Source organism: Ailuropoda melanoleuca, chromosome 14 (genome assembly GCF_002007445.2).
Source record: "Ailuropoda melanoleuca isolate Jingjing chromosome 14, ASM200744v2, whole genome shotgun sequence".
NCBI lineage: Eukaryota > Metazoa > Chordata > Mammalia > Carnivora > Ursidae > Ailuropoda > Ailuropoda melanoleuca.
The window spans coordinates 27,193,109-27,211,251 of record NC_048231.1 but is presented as its reverse complement, the minus strand read 5'-3'; the positions used below and the strand labels follow the sequence as shown (position 1 = coordinate 27,211,251).

Genomic DNA, 18,143 nt, shown 5'->3' with positions numbered 1-18,143 from the left:
GATGCTCTTCATCTTCATGTAAGTATTGAACAATTTAAGGAAGGAAAAGATTTAGACTGGAATTAAGAAAAACTTTGACCTTAGCAAAGTTTCTTAAATTTTGAAAAAGCCCATCAATATAGGGTTTACAATCTCTTTAACTATATGTATTTAGTATTTTTTTGTATTTAGTATTCTTTTCTTTTAAAGAGATTCTTTATTTAATTCAATTTAGTTAAGATATACTGTATTATTAGTGTCAGGGGTAGAATTTAGTGATTCCTCCGTTGCATATAACACCCAGTGCTCATCGCATCGCTTGCCCTCCTTAATGCCCATCGCCCAATTCCACCCCTTCTTCCCCTCCAGCAACCCTCAGCTTGTTTCTGAGAGTTAAGAGTCTCTTGTAGCTTGTATTCTTGAAAGGTCATAGAAATTGGAATCCCATTCAGAGGTGGAAAACTGAACCGGGAAGTATCTTGAGATGACCTCTTCCAAATCCCATTCTATGATTCAGCAAACATTTAGATGACTTAGTGGTAGGAGAGGAAAGTTCTCACACTACATTTGTTATAACCATTTTCGACCAAACAAATATTTGCTTTAAAGCAGCAAAAATGAAATGAATATATTTCAAACATTTCCATTGGATGCTGAGAATCTGCCCCACCCCATACTAAGCAAAAGCTTTTCTATTGGCCAGATATTCCCAAGCCTTTCACTGGCTGCTTGAGAGAAGCATCTGCCAGTATGGAAGGACAGCAGGTCCCTCCAAAGGATTTTCAACACTCTGCAAGCTGAAAGACTTTGGGAATAGACTTGCCCATAAATAAATAGGTTATTGAAACCATGCATGACTTCTACATGCCTTAAAATTTTGGTTCAAGTTAAAACCTTCCTAGAATGACATGAAAATCTGAGCTCATTTATGATGGTGTGTAACTTTGCTGAATTCTTATTTTGAAATTTAGTAAAATACCACATGCACTTGTACAATTGGTGTACATATGTGAAAACGCTCATTCATCCCTGAAAAACGATCTTTTGGGGGACAAGAAACAAAGATAAATTCTTCAACAAAGGCTAGGACTAAGTCTGGGGAGAAACTTGAGTGAGTAGGGAGGGATACAACTGCTTTCTAGCCCACGGATGTTGTCATGGACACTGAATTTATAGCAGGTGCTGAGTTCTTTCAATGACCTGCTGTGGTCAGGAAATCATTTTCTTCCCTCTTAGTCTCATTTATCTTTAGGTACATCACAACACTAAACATTACCAGAAAGCAAATTAATTTGGATTCTTAAAAAATAAAGTCACTGTCATTAAAAGAAAATGAAGACACTTTTCTAGAATAAAATATACTAGATAGAAATAACAAAGAAATGCAATTTTTGACTGCATCCTTGTTATTACTGAACAACTGTAACTTTTCTGTATGTTTGAAAACTTTAAAAACAAAAAATGAAAATAATTCAGCTCCATTTCTTAAAAAAAATTACCTGGGATTATGTTTTGATGGTAACTCAGAGAGAGGGAATCACCTTAAGACGTGTTTTATAAGAAGCAGGATTACAGCTTTATATATTTGGTAAAATGTTGGGCATAGTGCCTATTGGGAGCTTAAATAATATTTTCTTAAGGACTAAAATTTAACATAGGGAAACTTACAAGGGAAGAGGAATGCAGTTCCTCCTTATGAAACACGTTCATCAGCCTGATGCTTTAAACTTCTTTGGAGTTCATAATATGTTGTCTTCATTCATCTGCAATCAGAGGTTTGAGTCACCAAAATAAATCTTCAGGGTTCAGAACACAGAGTTTGCTATTGAGCAGTATGACATATGACACCCTGTGCCCTTTAGCTACTGATGTGTCTCCAGCTTTTCCAAGCCAAAAGCAGAACCCGAGATTAGAGCAACATATATTTAAGGGTGTGTTTTGCAGATGCTGGTTGGGACATGAAGCCAAATGGAGGAGTGATTAAATGCTGAGAACAAAGTGGAAACTTCACTGGGGAAAACGTTTCTGGGAGGAGGAATTTAAGTTAACGTGAACGCATAAGCTCGTCAGCTCTACCACAGAGTGGGTGGGTACACATGGGGTGTGTGTGGGGGGGTATCTTCACAAAAGGACAGGGAAACCTCTTTGCAGATCTTTGGAGGAGAGGACCTGGAGGTGTCTTGGGGGTGGGGAAGATCTTGGAAGGTGGGGATTTCTTCTGGACTTCAGGGAGAAATGATGAAACCAAAGGGAAAAATTCAAAGCAGGTTAATGAATTCATGCTGGTATTCGTGAATTCAGAGCAGGGTCTCATCAGCTCTGTCTTCCCGCTTCTGTTTGCGGAACCAGCACTAAGCAGGATTCCCCAAGCTGCTTCATCACTCCCTGCTGTTCTGGGTCCAGGACATTCTCCGGCCTCACGCCGGACTCCTCGTTCCCCTCTTCTCCGGCTGAGCTGTTCTTTGCCAGCCACTCGGAGAGTCCGACTCTGCGCGCGGCAGGCAGCACCCCTCGGCTCTCACACTCATCCCGGACTGCGGCGTGGGGAGGGGGTAGGGGAGCCACCAACTCGCGGAAAACTTCCTCTCGGGAGGTGACTGGGGTTTTCTGGCTTCCCCCAGCCCTCCCGCGCGGGGCCACACGGCGCTCGTTAAAGTGGTGCCGCAACTAGAGCAGGTTCTGAGCTGCAGAGACCCGGGGTGCCCGGCTGCAAGGCTTCCCCGGCAAGGACCGGCGCCCTCTGCCACCGAATGCGCCCAGGACGCGGCCGCCGCCGGCCCGGGGCTGCTGGCGGGGCACGGCCGGTGCGGGCCGACTTTGCGCCACGATGCTTTGTTTTCCTGCCGCAGGAACCCGAGGCGGTCTCTCTCCACCAGACTTAACCCGCCCGCACCAATAGCCATGGAAGTTGCGGCGGCACAGACGGAGAGGGAACCGCTCGGCGCGGCGTCTTTTTTGGATGTGTTTTCTCTACACAGTCCACTTCTTTCCTTCCTCTTGGGGTAAGTAGAATCTAGTGCGCAATAACGAAGGGAAGAATTGACGGTGGTGGAAGGGGATTGCAGTAACACAAAGGGTTAATGTACTAAGTTGTTTTTCTTGGGGCGTTGTGTGTGTGTGGGTCTCTCCCTTTATACCCCCCATCCCCCGCAGTCCATTCCACATACGCAGTTTAGGAGTTGGGACTTGATTTTAGGCACATGGGGGGGGGTGCAGGGATTAGTTACTTAATTTTTGGTGGATCCCTCCCCACTCGTGTTGTCCACATACTGAGAAGGGAGAATGGAAGTGGCGGAACGAGAAAGCCCCGGAGGTTGGGGGTCGGGGGTGGGGCGAGTGATTTGGCAGAGAGATCCTAAGGGCCTATGACTAGGGCAAGTCCTTAACCCACATCGGGCATTCCAGACCCTTGATACTGTTCCCTCACCCCAATAGGTCCATCCAAAGCCCCCCTAACTGAAGACCCCAAAGTAACCATCTTGCTGATGCATTTCTGGGGGAAGTTTCTCCAAGGGCCCTATAGGACTTTTAAGGAAAACCTCCAATCTCTCTCGTCCGCAAGAGCTACTCAATACATGTTTGTTGATTGACTGAATGATGTATCCTTAGGCTACATTTTGTGCCATGGGAATTTGCCTCAGAGAGTGAACTAATTCCCTAATGGAGGCCTCAGGGCACTAGGGTAGCCCATTTCATTTTGCAAAGGAGGAAGGGCTGGAGTCCTAGATAATACAGTACTTAGATCTTCATGACCCAAAAGAGCCATCTGACAGCTGGATCAAGATTCATGGATCCAGGGACCAGATGAGCTTCCTCGGGTTTAACTCTTTGTGTTGTGACCTTGGGCGTGTTCCTTTACCTCTCTGGGCCTTGATCCTCTCATCTGTAAAATCAGGCCAGTTAGAGCTTCTTCAATGTGACATAGGGAAGATAAATGGAGAGACACGTGAGGCTGTGAGGGGCCATTTGATACGTGTCGGTCTTGCTCCCCTATCCTCAGAGGCTTTCGGAGGAAGGGTATCTTTCTCAGGGGGCACCTCTCTGACTCAGATGCAAGTATAAACATTGCATTGCAGTGACTGGGCTGGAGCTCTCCTGCCTGTGAGCAGTTGAGGAAAGGGCAGAGTGAGGCTCTGAAGGCTGTCTCAGGAGCTTAGAAGCAGCTCCCTTCGGGGTTCGGGGGCAGAATTTACACACATACTAGTGTCTTTGGGGGCATGGCTGGAGAAGCAGAAATTCCTTGTTTGTCTCATTTCCATGTCTCATCCACCCTCTCAGCCTTCTAGTAGAGGGAAACCAAGTGTGGAAATGGAGTCCCAGAGAAGGTGGCTGCCCAGTGTCTTGGGAATCTGCGTCTGCAGGGCTGAGGAGTCAGAGTAGCACCATCAGATTGGTACCAGGTGTGCCTGAATGGGGTTCTAGTCCCAGCAGCCTGCAGGGTTAGTGACAAAGCACTTACCAACCCTTCCCACAGATGACAATGGATCTCTGTGGATCTTGCTCTGGGACTCAGGAGCCCGGATGTGACAGTGGGGGGAGAATGATGAGAAAGAATGCTGCTGTAACAGGGATCCCAGAAGCCTCAAGGTGCCCTAGAGTGCCGTGCATCCAGAGCGCAACTGCCCGTGTAGGGGTTTAGGGCCACAGCGGGCAGGCTTGGCAATAAGCCAAGCAGTCACTTACTCTCATAAGTAAGGGCAACAACAAATCTAGCCGGACCTCGTGGGCACTAGACAGTAAGACCCATGAAAGCAACGACCATATCTGTGTGGTTCTTTGCCATATCACCAGCACCTGGCACGAAGAAGGGGTTCAAGATAATATGTCGAGTGGACAGTGAATGGACAGTAACTTAAGCTACTTTCTGTCCAACACTGCTTCGGGCAGCTTATGCCTTCATTTAGCAAGTATTTCTTGAACATCTACTATGTGCAAGTCTCTGTTGCTAGGAGCCGAAGTAATTTGTAAGCATCCTTCCTGTCAGTACTTCGAGTGGCCCATTCAAGAGCAACCCAGCACCACCTGGCTCTTCTGGAGAACGAGGCCTCAGTGGGGGTAGGGGAAATGCGCGAGGTTCAGCCTCTTTCCGGGAACATGTGTGGGGTTCCTTCGCACTTGCCCCTGCTGGGCCCCCAGCCTCCCGGGGCCGCTAGGTCTTGGTAACTCCACTTTCCTCTGGGGCCTGGCGTCTCTCTCCAGCCGCCTCCAGGGCTTCGGGAGTAGCGGCCCGAGCCGGGCGGCAGGTAGCTGGGTAAGGGACCGGGCTGCGCCTGGGGAGCGAGCTTCCCCGAGCGGGGAGAGCGCGGCCAACGCGGAGCGGTCCCAGAACAAAAGGCTCATGGCTGGCACCGGCCTCCTCCGAATGCGCTGGGGACGCGGGTTCGGGGTGCAGGCGGGAGAACCGGGCGCGGGAGGGGACTGGAGTGGGAAAATGAAGTGAGAAAAGAAGGGTGTCTGTGTGTATGCCCAGGGTGGGAGCGGTGGCAAGAGGTCACCCCCCGAGGCCGAGGTTTGCGGCGGGGCCGCCGAGGCCCTTCCTCCGCCTCCTGCAGCGCCTTCCAGGCAGCCAAGGGAGGGTCGTCTTCGCCGCGCGCTCGCCGGGTGCCGCGCCACTCCCACGTCCAATGGCTTTCGGGGGGTGGGGAGTGGGGGGCGTCGCCCGGGGGCGAGGAGCTGCGGCCGGGGTGGGGCGTGTGCGCTGTGCGCGGCCGAGCGAGGCTGACGTGCCCGCCGGAGCGCGCGCCCGGGCGAGTGTGTGTGTGCGGGAGTGTGTGCGCACACGCCTTCGGGGGCTGGAGTGACACTGCAGTGGGTTTCTCCCTCGCGCCGGCCCTCCGGCTGCTCAGCCCCTCACCTGCCGCCACCGCGTTTGGGAAGCATCTTGGCTCTTTTATCTTCCTGAGCCTCCCTCTCCATCCACCCCTCGCCAGGCTTACTTTTCCTTTCACTCAGGGGGCTGCAGCTGGCCACCCCTCCACCGGTGCCAACACCTAAGCCGTTTCCAGTCTCTCCTTAGCCAGTCTTTTCCACTTATCTTTCTCTGGGGTTCCACCACGAGCCAGTCCAAGGCTCCCCCATCCTTGGAAATTGTTTTGTTGGACTGCGGTACCGAGGCGTGTAAAGCTTGAGGACTTTATTATTATTTTGCTTCTTTTCATTTCCTCCCCTCTGGGCAACGGAGCAATGAAATTTCCAATCGAGACTCCAAGAAAACAGGTGAACTGGGATCCTAAAGGTTGGTATTTCCTACTTTTGGCGGCCCTCGCCCTGCCTCCATCTCCTGCGTGCGCGCGCTTCCGTGAGTGGAAGCACTCTTGCTCCTGGCAGCGTGTGTCCTGAGGCTGGAAAATGCGCCTGGGAACCGCAGCGCGGGTGGGAGGAGGGTGGAGGCAGCGTGGGTTCCAAACCCAGATAGTGCCTGTCATTACCACATAATCATTGTCCCTCCTGGATTGTTTCAAAAACCTATTTAAAGATACACCAAGCCGGCTGTTTGGCTTGAAATCACACCAAGTGTCGGTATATGCTTTTGACTTTATGTGTGCGAGTGTGTGTGTGCGTGTGTGTGTCCTTTGTTTCTGGTGATCTTTGTCTCTCTGGCAGATGGGTGGGGTGCCTCCCTCTGGACCTGGAGCTGCGCCGCCTGGCCAGGGTGTCCTCAGTGGGAAAGGTTTCCTGGCAGCAAGTGGGGCTCGGATCTGCAGCAACGGTCCCTGGAGGTGGCCCTTCTCGGAGGGCATGTGGAATAATGGAGCCCACGGGGCGTTTGGAGTCTTCTCTCAATCTTATTACCAAACCAGGCAGCTAGTTTGGCTCAGATCGGAGTCGAAGTGGGAGGGGGGAAGGGTTTGAGAGAAGGGTGGGGCTCGCAAGGGCTGGGGAGGGGGCACAGAGTGTGTCTGAGTAGTGTGGTTTACAAGCTCTGATGAATGTTGGACAGTGTTCCCTCGGCGCAAAAGAGAGTGACTAAGACAGATTTGTGTGCACCTAGTGTTGACCACCGTTCCTGTAATTAGCATACAGATGTGAGGGCCCCTCCTGAGTGACTCGTGTGGGAGGAGAACAAGTTGAAACCAAGTGTCCAGTTTTGACAAGAATACGTTTTATCATTTCTCTCAGCTCCTCTGAAGCTGAGTAGGGCTAGGCAACACCTCTGTGTGTATTGGGTTGAAATTTTTTATTTGATGTGTGTAGGTATGTTTAATGTTTTTTACGAGTCCATTTATTCTGTTCTCCAGACCGGAAAAGAGAAAACCCACTTACTTGTTGAGTAAATGTCTTATAAGCTGACTGGCTATTATAAAATGAGTGAAGATGTGTTGCCTGTTTCAACACTGAAGCTGTTCCACCTTACTACAACCCAAACCCAACCCAGTTTTGTCTGTTGATCTCTGTAAAGTGTGCCTAGGTTTTTTAAATTTTATTTTGTTTTATTTTTTTTGGTCCCTGCAAAATGTGTTTATTGAATACCTACTACTTACCAAATGCTGTCCCTGGAAATATAATTAGAATAGTATAGACAAAGCCTTCTTGGAGTTTATAGTGAGGGAGACAGACCTAAATCAATCATTGCACAGAAGAGTGCATGATCACATGTTTATGTATGTTCCATGAAGGAGAGCATCAGGGTTTTAAGAAGGTGATAGAAGAGACTGACAAGAATCAGGAGGGTGGGTAGTCAGGCAAGGTAGTTAGACATTTGTACTGAGAACTGGAAGTTATGTAGTGATTCATTGACTACTGAGGAGGTGAACTGATGCAGAAGCGGAAACAGCAAGTGCAAAGGCCCTGAGGCAGAGGGAACGTGTATTTGAGGCACTGAAAGCAGTTTCCATGGCTAGGGAGGACGGCAAGGAAGCGTGTGTTTTGAGGTGCGGCTGGTGGATCCACAGGGTCAGACCCCGAAGCCTGGTGTTGTTGCAGGTAGGGTGGGGCTGTGGGATGGGGGCAGGAGTCTTGTCTTTATCTTAAGCCACTAAAGGTTTCAAGCTGAGGAAAGACATGATCTGAACTCAGTTTCAAAACAAGCGCTGTGTGGCTCTTGTGGATGTGAGGGACCAGATAGCATGGTGACATGGACCAGGGTGGTGGCTGTGGGGATGGAGAAGTGGATGGGGTAGGGAGCTATGGAAGGCAGAAAATCAACAGGCTTTGTGTGAATAGATTGTGGACATGGAGTCATTGGAATGACTGGGAAGGCAGCTAGGGCAGGGCCAGTCTTGTGGGAAAGCTCATGAGTTCAGTCCGGGACTTGTTGGTGGGGGGGGGGATGTCCTGAGCCATCCAAGAGGTGTGTCAAGTGGGCAGTTGTCTAAAAAGTCCTATTGGGATCTTCAAGGAACTCTGGTCGGGATGGAGGGCTGTGAAGCTTGCCTTGGCTTTGAGAATTCATTTCTATATGATCATCCTTGTATATATTTATATCACAGTGATAAACACAGATGAATCCAACATTTTACAGCCTGACAGGAGGGAAGAAGTAGCATCTCCAGTCACAACTGATGGTGCTAAAAATGAAAAGATTCCAACAAAAATACCAACATTTAATGAGAAATCATTGTATGCCAGGTGTTTTATGCACATTATTTCATACAGTTATTCTCATAATACTTATCCAATGAAGTAAGTGTTTTGTCCCCACTTGATTGGCATCCTACTTTCCAGTAAGATGGTCTGACTTCATGGACAATTGCTCTTGGAGGTGGGGGTGACAGTAGTCTTTTCTGGACAGAGGGTAGAGGCAGGAGGACAGTCAGGAGCGAGGGTGGTGTATCTCACACCTTATAGAACTATGTGTCAGGCGCTGTGAAGTGCTTTACATACATTAAAAAATAAACAATTGTTAAATAATTAGAATTTAACTAGAAGAATAAATTATTTAATCTTCTTTATTAAATCTTAGGAGGAAGATGCTGTCCTAATTTTACAGGTGAGGGAACTAAAGAACAGAGAGGTTGAGTAACTTACACAGGGTCACACAGCTAGTAGATGGTAGGGTTGGACTAGAACTGGGGTCCTTCTACATTCTTTGAGCCTGCCTCTTAAGTCTATCTCTTAAATTATTGGGACCTCTGGCTCTTGCCTGGTGAGGCTCACAGAGCTCAGGGACTGGGGAAGCTCATTGCAAGGAGAAAGAAAAGAATAAAGAAGAGTTGGGGGGAGGCAGGGGAGAGGAGATTGAAAGAAGAGAAGGAGGAAGAGAGGAAGAGGAAGAAGAATGCCTTTCTTACTCATTCCTTTCTCCATCAACCCACCTGGCCAAACAGCATCTCCAGTCACTGGCCACTGGACAGACTTGGGGTCTGCTCTTTGGAGGTTTGGGTTTACATGGACAGACCAAGTATGTTTAGCAGGGCAGAGATGAAGGGGAAGCTAGCATTGTAATAGACAAGGGGAGGGACAGTTCTAGGGACTGTAGGATTTGAGTATTAACAGACTTGAGCCTTCAGGTGGAGGTGCTCACAGATTGTGGAAGGAAGTCGTAATTACAATGTTTTGCTCACAGCCCCATTACCTGACAATTTAATAGCACAGAATGAAGGTGGATTGAGAGCAGATTGGTTTTGATTGCACTTGCGTGAATTAAGCAAAGCACTGTCAAGAGGTTTAGGTGCAAAAATAAGACCTAAATGTAAAAGGATTATTCTCTAGTGAGCTGGCCTTTCTCCATATGTGTAAAGCTGAGCCTACAGCAAATAGAGTCACTGCTTGTGTTGGACCCACAGAAAAGCAGCCTGGCACGAAGTCTTGGCTTTCATGTGCATTTTACATCGCTGGGATCACTTGTGGATGATTTTTTGCTGGAAACTGGGATTGGTCTGCTCTATCTTAAGGGCTTTTAAAGATTTTATTTATTTATTTGAGAGAGAGATAGAGAAGGGGAGGGGAGAGGGACAAGCAGACTCTGCACTGGATGTGGAGCCCAACTCTGGGCTCCATCCCACGATCCTGAGATCATGACCTGAGCCAAAATCAAGAGTCGGATGCTCAACCCACTGAGTCCCCCAGGCGCCGCTCTTAAGGGCATTTAAAAATCAGTAAGACCCGCAAACAATATTGCCACACCTCAAGTAAGCAGATCGATATGGTATAGAAAACTCTGGTGTTTTGGAGCGAAAGAATTAGTTTCTAGAATGAGCTGTAGCAAACATTAGCTGTGTGACTATGGGCAGCTCATTTAACCTCTGGGTTTCACCCTCGTCCCTTGTGAAAGGGGCCACTGACATGGCCTCTTTGACCCTATGTCTTCAACCCTCTTTCTTGATTTGACCTTTGGGCTGCTTGTCTTCCTTTTGTTCCTCAAATAGATCAAACTTGCTCCTGTCTCAGGGACTTACACCTGTGCTTCCCACTGCTTATAATGCGCATTCACATGGCTAGCTCCTTTCCATCTTTGGATCGCAGTTCAAATGTCACCTTTTAAACAAGGGCTTCCCCATCCCATCTGAAGAGCTCTCCTCCTGTTCCCCAGCCCTGTCACTTTCTGTTATATCCCCTGCTCAGTTGTCTTCCTGGTACTTGTCATCATCTGAAAGCATCTTACTCATGTGTCTCAGTTGATGCCAGCCTCCCTCGCTAGCATGTGAGCTTCATGAACGGGAACTTTTCCTGTCTTGTGGACTGTTACATCCTCAGTGCCCCGGCAAGTGCCTGGCACGTAGCAGGCATTCAGTAACTTTTGCTGAATGGATGGATGGGTGGGAAGTTGGAATGGGGAGGATCTCTAAGTCTTCACGGATGAAGGAAATTCCAGGACTCCTCCAAGCTACAAAGGGCAAAGTACAACTAAGGAGGAAGGAGGGATATCCCTAAATAATGGGGTCTCAGAAAGGACGCGGATATTCCCACTTCTTGCAAGCTCCCATCTCTCTGAAGTCTCCAACAGAATTTTCCTTCTGTTCTCCCTTTCACCAGGAGTGAAAAGCTGAGGAGGCAGGGTGGTGAGGTGGGGGCTGGGGCAGGGAGGTGATAACAAAGATCTGGTTGGTGTCCAGTTAGTAATTTGGCTCATATCGGCCATTGACACATAGCTCTTTTTAGGTATTTAAATCTACTTAAGGAAGAAGCAAAGCTTCAGAGCTGGAGCTGGGTTTTGGTGTTTTTTTTTTTTTCAAAGCTGCATTTTCAGTGCATACTTTAATGCAAAATTCCAAAGAGGCCTATATCATACGTGTATAGCACCTTTCAGTTTACAGAATGCTTTTTTACAAATTATCTCATTTGTTCCTTGGGGCGCCTGGGTGGCACAGCAGTTAAGTGTCTGCTGTCGGCTCAGGGCGTGATCCCGGCGTTATGGGATCGAGCCCCACATCAGGCTCCTCTGCTATGAGCCTGCTTCTTCCTCTCCCACTCCCCCTGCTTGTGTTCCCTCTCTCGCTGGCTGTCTCTCTCTCTGTTGAATAAATAAATAAAATCTTAAAAAAAACCCCAAATTATCTCATTTGTTCCTTAAACGGCCCTATTTTTGTTGATATTGGAGCCTTAGATTTACTGATGGGAATAGAAGGGGAAATGAGTTATTTGGGGTTTGCAGGGCTGCAAACAGGCAGAGCTGGGGCCAGCCCAGTCCTTTGATGCTTATGTCCAGGATCATTTCCCTCAAGCTCTCCAGGATCTTTGTTTATCCCACATACTTTCATTGCCTCTTATGCAAAAGCGTATTCACAAGTTTCTCTGTGAGATTAGAGGAAAAAGACTCTCAGTTGAAAAAGGCTCTCAGTCAGTTAATCGGAGGGTCCTGCGTCGATGGCTGTTTTTGGCAGGTCATGCACTGGCTGGCACTTTATCTCATGCGCTCAGTTGAAGACCCTTGGATTTCACTTCTGCTCTCCTGGCTAAAAAGGAATTTCGGTGTCTTGTGAATGTGAGCCACACTCAACCTGCAAGGTCGCGTGAGCGCTATCTTTATTAATGTGTTTCCAAACACGCGTTTGTATAGCTCAGATTTTCTGGAAAGAAAATCATCTGTTTTGATATCCAGTGTTCAGGAGATCAGCATTCCAAATGGGATTAACAATGTGCCAAAATCACCACAATTATCCTAGAAAGTAAAAAGGAAGGATGGTTCCAAAGATCGTCTGGGCCAAGATTTGGTTCAGGGTTATTTTCCAGCAGTGTCTGAGGTTCACCCTCCTCTTGCCAATCCCAGCGATTGCTGGGTACAATTAAGAGGGGGCAGGTTGATTTTGCTATTTCACCCCATTTCCAAAACATCTGTGTTTTGGCTCTGTGTGAGTCTGCTCAGGCTATCATAACAAAATACCATACACTGGGCGGCTTATACAATGGACATTTATTTTCTCATAGTTGTGGAGACTGGGAGCCCAAGATCAAGTGCCAGCAGGGTCGATGTCTGATGAGAGCTCTTCCCTTGGGTTGCAGACGGCCGCCTTCTCGCTGTGCCCTCACAGTGGAGAGGCAGAACACTCTGGTGGCTTCCCCTTCTTACGAGGGCATCAGTGCTATTGAATTAGAGCCCCACCCTCATAACCTCATTTAACCTTAATTACCCCCTTAGGGTTCTGTCTTCACTACAGTCATTGGCAGTTAAGGTTTCAACATATGAATTTTGCAGGGGACACAATTCAGTCCACAACAGGCTCATATTAGCATCATAAGTCAGATACATTCAAGAAAGACAACGTGCACTTTGCAGGAGACTGGGATGCTTCTACCACAACTGAGACATGGCGCAAAGGGTGTCTACTATAGGCACGGAACTAGGGGCCCAGTGCTGGCAAGGGAAAGGTTATTGGGATAGTGGATTCTTTTTACTTTTAAATCGTAGAGAATTGGAAGATTTTAATGAGACAGACAGAATAAAGCCATTTTACTGATAGCCAATTAGAAGGTTTCAGTTTGGATAGCTTCCTGGGCCAAAGCATAAAGGTGATTAAAGGGAGACTCTTCTGCTGTATGCCGATTCTGTTCTAAAGGGCACTTACGAGATGATGCAGACGGAGATGGAGTCCGTTAGGGGCTCGGCTCTGCATGGCTTGGTTATGGAATCCACCTAAATGGGGCCCCAGCACCATGTCGGTCGCACCCACCTGGCAGATGTGTTTATGGTGGTCAACGGGGCCATCTACTCTTGGGCTCCCGTCCTGGTGTATTCTCAGTGGAGACTTTACTGTCGATCTAGGTCAGGCTCATGCCTGTTACCCAGAATGGAGAAATAAAAACCTCTATTTAATTTCGAGAACATTTATTTGTGGTTTGCAGATAGAGTTTGAGATTTTTTTTTTTTCTTCCCTCTTAAGTATCTGGGACTGAGTACTATGAATCGAAAATGAAACCTTACTTTCAAATCCTCTGCTTAGGATTGGGGGGGGGGGGGGGGGGGGGGGGGNGCACCCAGGACCCTTGGTGGGGACAGGTGGCAGTTCACAGGGGGAATTATGTTCTTTTTCTCCTCCATTCCCAGAGCCAGGGAGGTGGGAGAAATGGATGGGTGTAAGAGGTGGTGTGGGGGGTAGGTAGGTAAGTAGGTAGGATTTCAGAAGATTCCATTTCCTATACTACCACTAATTTTGGGTCCATGACTTGCCCCTGTCATGGCGGGAACTTTGAAGCAGAGTAGAATGGTGGCAAAATATGGGATTTGCAGAGTTAAGTGCTGCAGTACATAACCCACTTCGTTACAGGGAACTTTACCTCCCTCATTCCTACCTCCCTTCCTTATTCCTTCCTTCCTTCTTCCTCCTCTTCCCCCATCTTTCTACAGAGTTCTCATCTCAATCACTATCTCTTATGCAAAGGATCCTATTTTTTTTTTTTTAATTCAGCTACCCAATGTAAGGGTGGTGGTAGTGTTTTCAGTTTCAAAAGAGATGCTTGAAGAGAGTGCAGATTTAGTCAAGTGTTAGGAATCTGGAAGTCATGCTGGCCTTTGCAGAATGGCCCCAAATGCTATTTGTATTCCTTTAAAAAAAAAAAAGATTTCTTTATTTATTTTAGAGAGAGGGAGAAAGCAAGCAAGCAGGAGGGGCAGAGGGAGAGGGAGAAAGAGAATCTTAAGCAGGCTCTACACACAACATGGAGTCCGATGCAGGGCTCACTCCCAGGACCTCGAGATCATGACCTGAGCTGAAATCAAGAATCAGACGCTCAACTGACTGAGCCACCCAGGTGCCCCCTATTTGTATTTCTAAAACAATTTAAATAGGAATGAACCTCAGGAAAATGAGTTTCTTATGTGTAAGCATGTCTGTAGGTCCCCAAAATATCAAATATTTTAGCAGGAAAGGACAGATAACATAACTTATCAAATGTCATGTAATATGGGCCTGACAGTCTGAATAGAGATGCTCGGTATCAGGTGTGATATTTGACAATTGAACATTTACTCACTTTTATCATATGAGACAAGAAAGCAGTATCCAAATGTTTAAGCAAAAATGATGGGAGAAAAATTTTAGAGATGAAAGGATTCTATCCATTGACTTATTTTTTCTGTCTGCAAATTTGGGGTAATCTACTGTTACCCATTTTAACCATGAACCAACCTGGGTCAGCTCCCAGATTCTGCTGGTTGAGAATGTTGCCTTAGGCCAAAGGCATTCATTTCTTATGTTGGAGTTTGGGGCCATAAGAAGTAGCTATGGTAGATCTGGTTCAGCATTTACATCCTTAAAACCTGGTAGAAGTAAACGTATGTTATATTCATTTAACTTAACTTCCAGGCTAGATGTTATCCTCTCTACAGTGTAGGAGCTTAAGGTGGAAGGATCTGGTTTCTAGTGCTGGCTCTGCCACTCTGACGGGGAAGGAGAGAGTTGAGGTGTTGATGGCTCAGTTACCTTCATACGTTGATATTCTTAGATCGCCTGGGTTCCAACTTGAGCTGTATCACTTATGAGTGGCTGATTTTGTCAAGGACCTTCATTTCTTTGTGACTTAGTCTCATCTGTAAGGTGGAGATGATGACAGCCTGTCTTTCTTTCTTTCTTTCTTTCTTTCTTTCTTTCTTTCTTTCTTTTTTTTTTTTAGATTTACTTATTTATTTGAGAGGGAGAGAGAGAGCAGGGGATGAGGCTAAGGGATTGGAAGAGAAGAATCATCAAGCAGACCCCCTACTGAGTGCAGAGCCTGACACAGGGCTCCATCCCAGGACCCTGAGATCATGACCTGAGCTGAAATAGAGCTGGCCTCTTAACTGACTGCACCACCCAGGCCCCCAGCCTGTACTTCCTTGATTTATTGTGTGGATTAAATAAAGTGATAAGTGCCAACTCTCAAAAGCATCTTGGAGCATTGCAAAGTCTCCATGAGTGGTACCTGCATTATATTCTTATCACAGTTGAAGGGGTCCCTGTTCTGTGAAGTCACGGAACACTCCAGCTCCAGCCACTTGAGAAGCATCTGATTCATTTTCTAGATTGTCTGGGAGGGCAGCCTACTGCTCCTTCCTGGGACTCTCTTTGACTGTCAGTATTCTTATACCAAGTTTAAAAAACCTCGGTCCTTTGGGTCAAACCAGAGAAAGGACCAGAGAAAAGAACATAATTTGGAGTCATGATGCTTGAGTTCGAGTTCTTGTTCTACCAGTTTTATTAGTAGACAATAAATTGGGCAAGTCATTTAACCTTTTTGAGCCTAAGTTTTCTCCTGGGTAAAATAAAGATCGGAGTCAAACCTGCTTCACAGTTGCCAAGATGATTAAATGAGTTAATAAATGTGAACAAGCTTTATAAACTGTAAGTTCTAGACCAGCATTTCCTGAAGTGTGTTCCATAAGATACAAATTAATCTCACCAGATGCTCTGTGGAAAAGAAGAATGGTTTTATGGTTGGTTTACAGAATGATGTGTGCTCTCTCATTCTTTCCTGGAGAGTGGGTATTGCTGTGTAAGAAAAATTTTGACATTTGGTGGCTTAAACCAATGACAAATAGTTATTATCTCATAGTTTCTGTGGATCAGGAATTTGGGAACAGCTTAGCTGAGTGGTCTGGCTCAGGAGTCACTCAGTAGTTGTGGTTGGATGTCAGCCGGGACTGCTGTCATCTGATGGCTTGACCGGAGCTGGCTGATCTACTTCTGAGATGATGTGCAAACTGTGCTGGTTGTTGGGGGAGAGGCCTCATTTCCTGCCAATGTGACCCTTTCCACAGGCTGTTTGCATGTCCTCCCAACATGGTGTCTGGCTTCCCCCAGAGCGAACCATTTGAGAGGGAACAAGGCAGAACCGATGATGCCTTTTATGACCCCACCTCAGAAGTCCCATATTGTTCCTACAACCACAGTCTTTTCATTAGATGTGAGTTACTAAGTGTAGTTCATACTTGAGGTGATGAAACTCACTTTGGAAGGGAGGAGTACCAAAGAATTTGAGGACATATTTTAAAATTACCATAAGCATTTCCTCTTCTTATTTATTGAATATATACTAAGTTCCAGGTATTCTGCTAAGTGCTTTATAGCCATTATTTCATAAAATCCTCTTTATAGTCCAAAAAACCCCAGATGACGTTATTATCCCTGTTTTCTGAAAGAGGGGACTAAGTCCCACAGAGTCTGAGTGACTTGTATAGACTTCTGATATAGTTCTATGGCTGAACTGGGTCTGCCTGTTAATGTTGGAGCTCTCACCTCTACCTGTGTACTGCCTCAGGTAATCCTATAGTGCAGAAACCTGGTTGATTTTGTTTAGCTCTGCATCTCCCACTTACCACAGAACAATGATTCATAGAACTCCATTTACCCCTCCTACTACCCACTACTCAAAATGGTATTTCAGAAAGACAGTGAGTATGATGATGATTTACATAGAATATGAATATATGGTCTTGTAATGGATCCCAGTATGCCTACCAGCCCAAGCAGATTATTCAAATACAAAAGCATCTATTGAGCCTGTCTTGGGCAGGTGCCACGCTATGTGTACATCTGTAGAACTTTCTCCATAAATGACCACACGATAAACCCAATGTCTTCTGAAATCAGGGACCACGGGACCACTCATGGGCCCACTTCTTTTTGAGATTCCCCTTCTATGACAACCCCCTTCTTTACAGATTCAGTGCCTGAAAACCCAGCTTCCTTGGATAAAGCCAGAAGAACAGGACATCCTTCAGGCTGAGCAGCAGAAATGTCAGGGAACAGGTGTCTGGTGTGTTTCTGCAGCAGACCTCGTGTTTGTATGGTGTGACTGAAACAGAAGTCAGGATGTAGCCAGCATGGCAGGGATGGCGTGCTGGGGCATGAGGGGCCCAGCCAGCCCATGCAAAAAGCCACTGGAGGACAGCACTCTCTGTCATACTTTGGGTAAACTTTTTTTGACTACCTTGTTGCTTTTCCTGCGCGTTCTTGAAGAGAAAACAATTTCCAGGAAGGATGCATTCGATGACTTAGAGGTTCTCCCGTTTCCAAACACTGCATGCCTGGCTTCTTCCTGAGGTTTACATTCTGAGGAAAGTTTTGGAGCTTCTGTGTCCTCGGCAGAGGACATTGAAGACTGTTTCTTTTGAGTGTCACCACGGGCTTTGTTGAATATGTCACTTCCCGCACAAAACGGCTAAGAGGCTCTAGGACGGGGAGAGTGGGTTGAAGGAGGCTGCCTGAGGCCCCCTCCCCCTCATCACATTCTGGAGCCAACGCTCATGGCGTCTGTAACCATAGTAACCACAGGCTGGAAATTTCTCAGGATACCGATATGCCATTGTACTCACCTTCTGGTCCTGTTATTTTCCCTTCTATTCCTTCATCCAGGAATGGCCCCCCACCCCCTCCCTCCACTTACCCCGGCAAAGAGATGGACTTTCAGAGTGATTTTTAACTTCTGACTGATTCTTCTATTTCCTGAAGCCCCATTTTCACTTCCTGGACCTACAACTGGTTCATTCTGAAGCAGACGAAGCCGCATGCCCATCATTTCCTCAGCATTCCCACTTTTACTATGAACAATTGCTCATAAGTCATCTAGCGTACGTACCGTAGGTGTGATTGTAACTGTGCAGAAGGATGGTGGCTCATGGCCCTCGGTTTCCAATAACGCTCCTGCAGTTAGTCTGGTTGAGATCTTGGGAGTATTTGGATGTGTTATAAAGGAATAGAGAAAGCCAGTGAAGCACAGTGAGGAGAGCACTGGTCTCAGGAGACCTGGAGGTTGGTGCTGGCTGGAGAGTGAGGTGGGCATGGTGGCATGAGGGTGGGACAGTGGGTGCT

The 18,143-nt window shown here is 47.0% G+C and overlaps 1 protein-coding gene across 2 annotated transcripts in view; it reads left to right on the top strand.

Moving 5' to 3' along the window:
- The first annotated feature begins 2,193 nt into the window (after positions 1-2,193).
- KCNK10 (potassium two pore domain channel subfamily K member 10) overlaps positions 2,194-18,143 on the top strand; it is a 129,414-nt gene continuing 113,464 nt past the window's right edge. The window contains exon 1 of one of the 2 annotated variants that reach the window (XM_019800393.2): positions 2,194-2,981. In XM_019800393.2, coding sequence (XP_019655952.1) covers positions 2,939-2,981 — 43 coding nt within the window. In that variant the 5' untranslated portion in view covers positions 2,194-2,938. Of the gene's footprint in view, positions 2,982-5,692; positions 6,215-18,143 lie in introns of those variants that run through there. The other variant, XM_011225843.3, reaches the window with a different exon arrangement.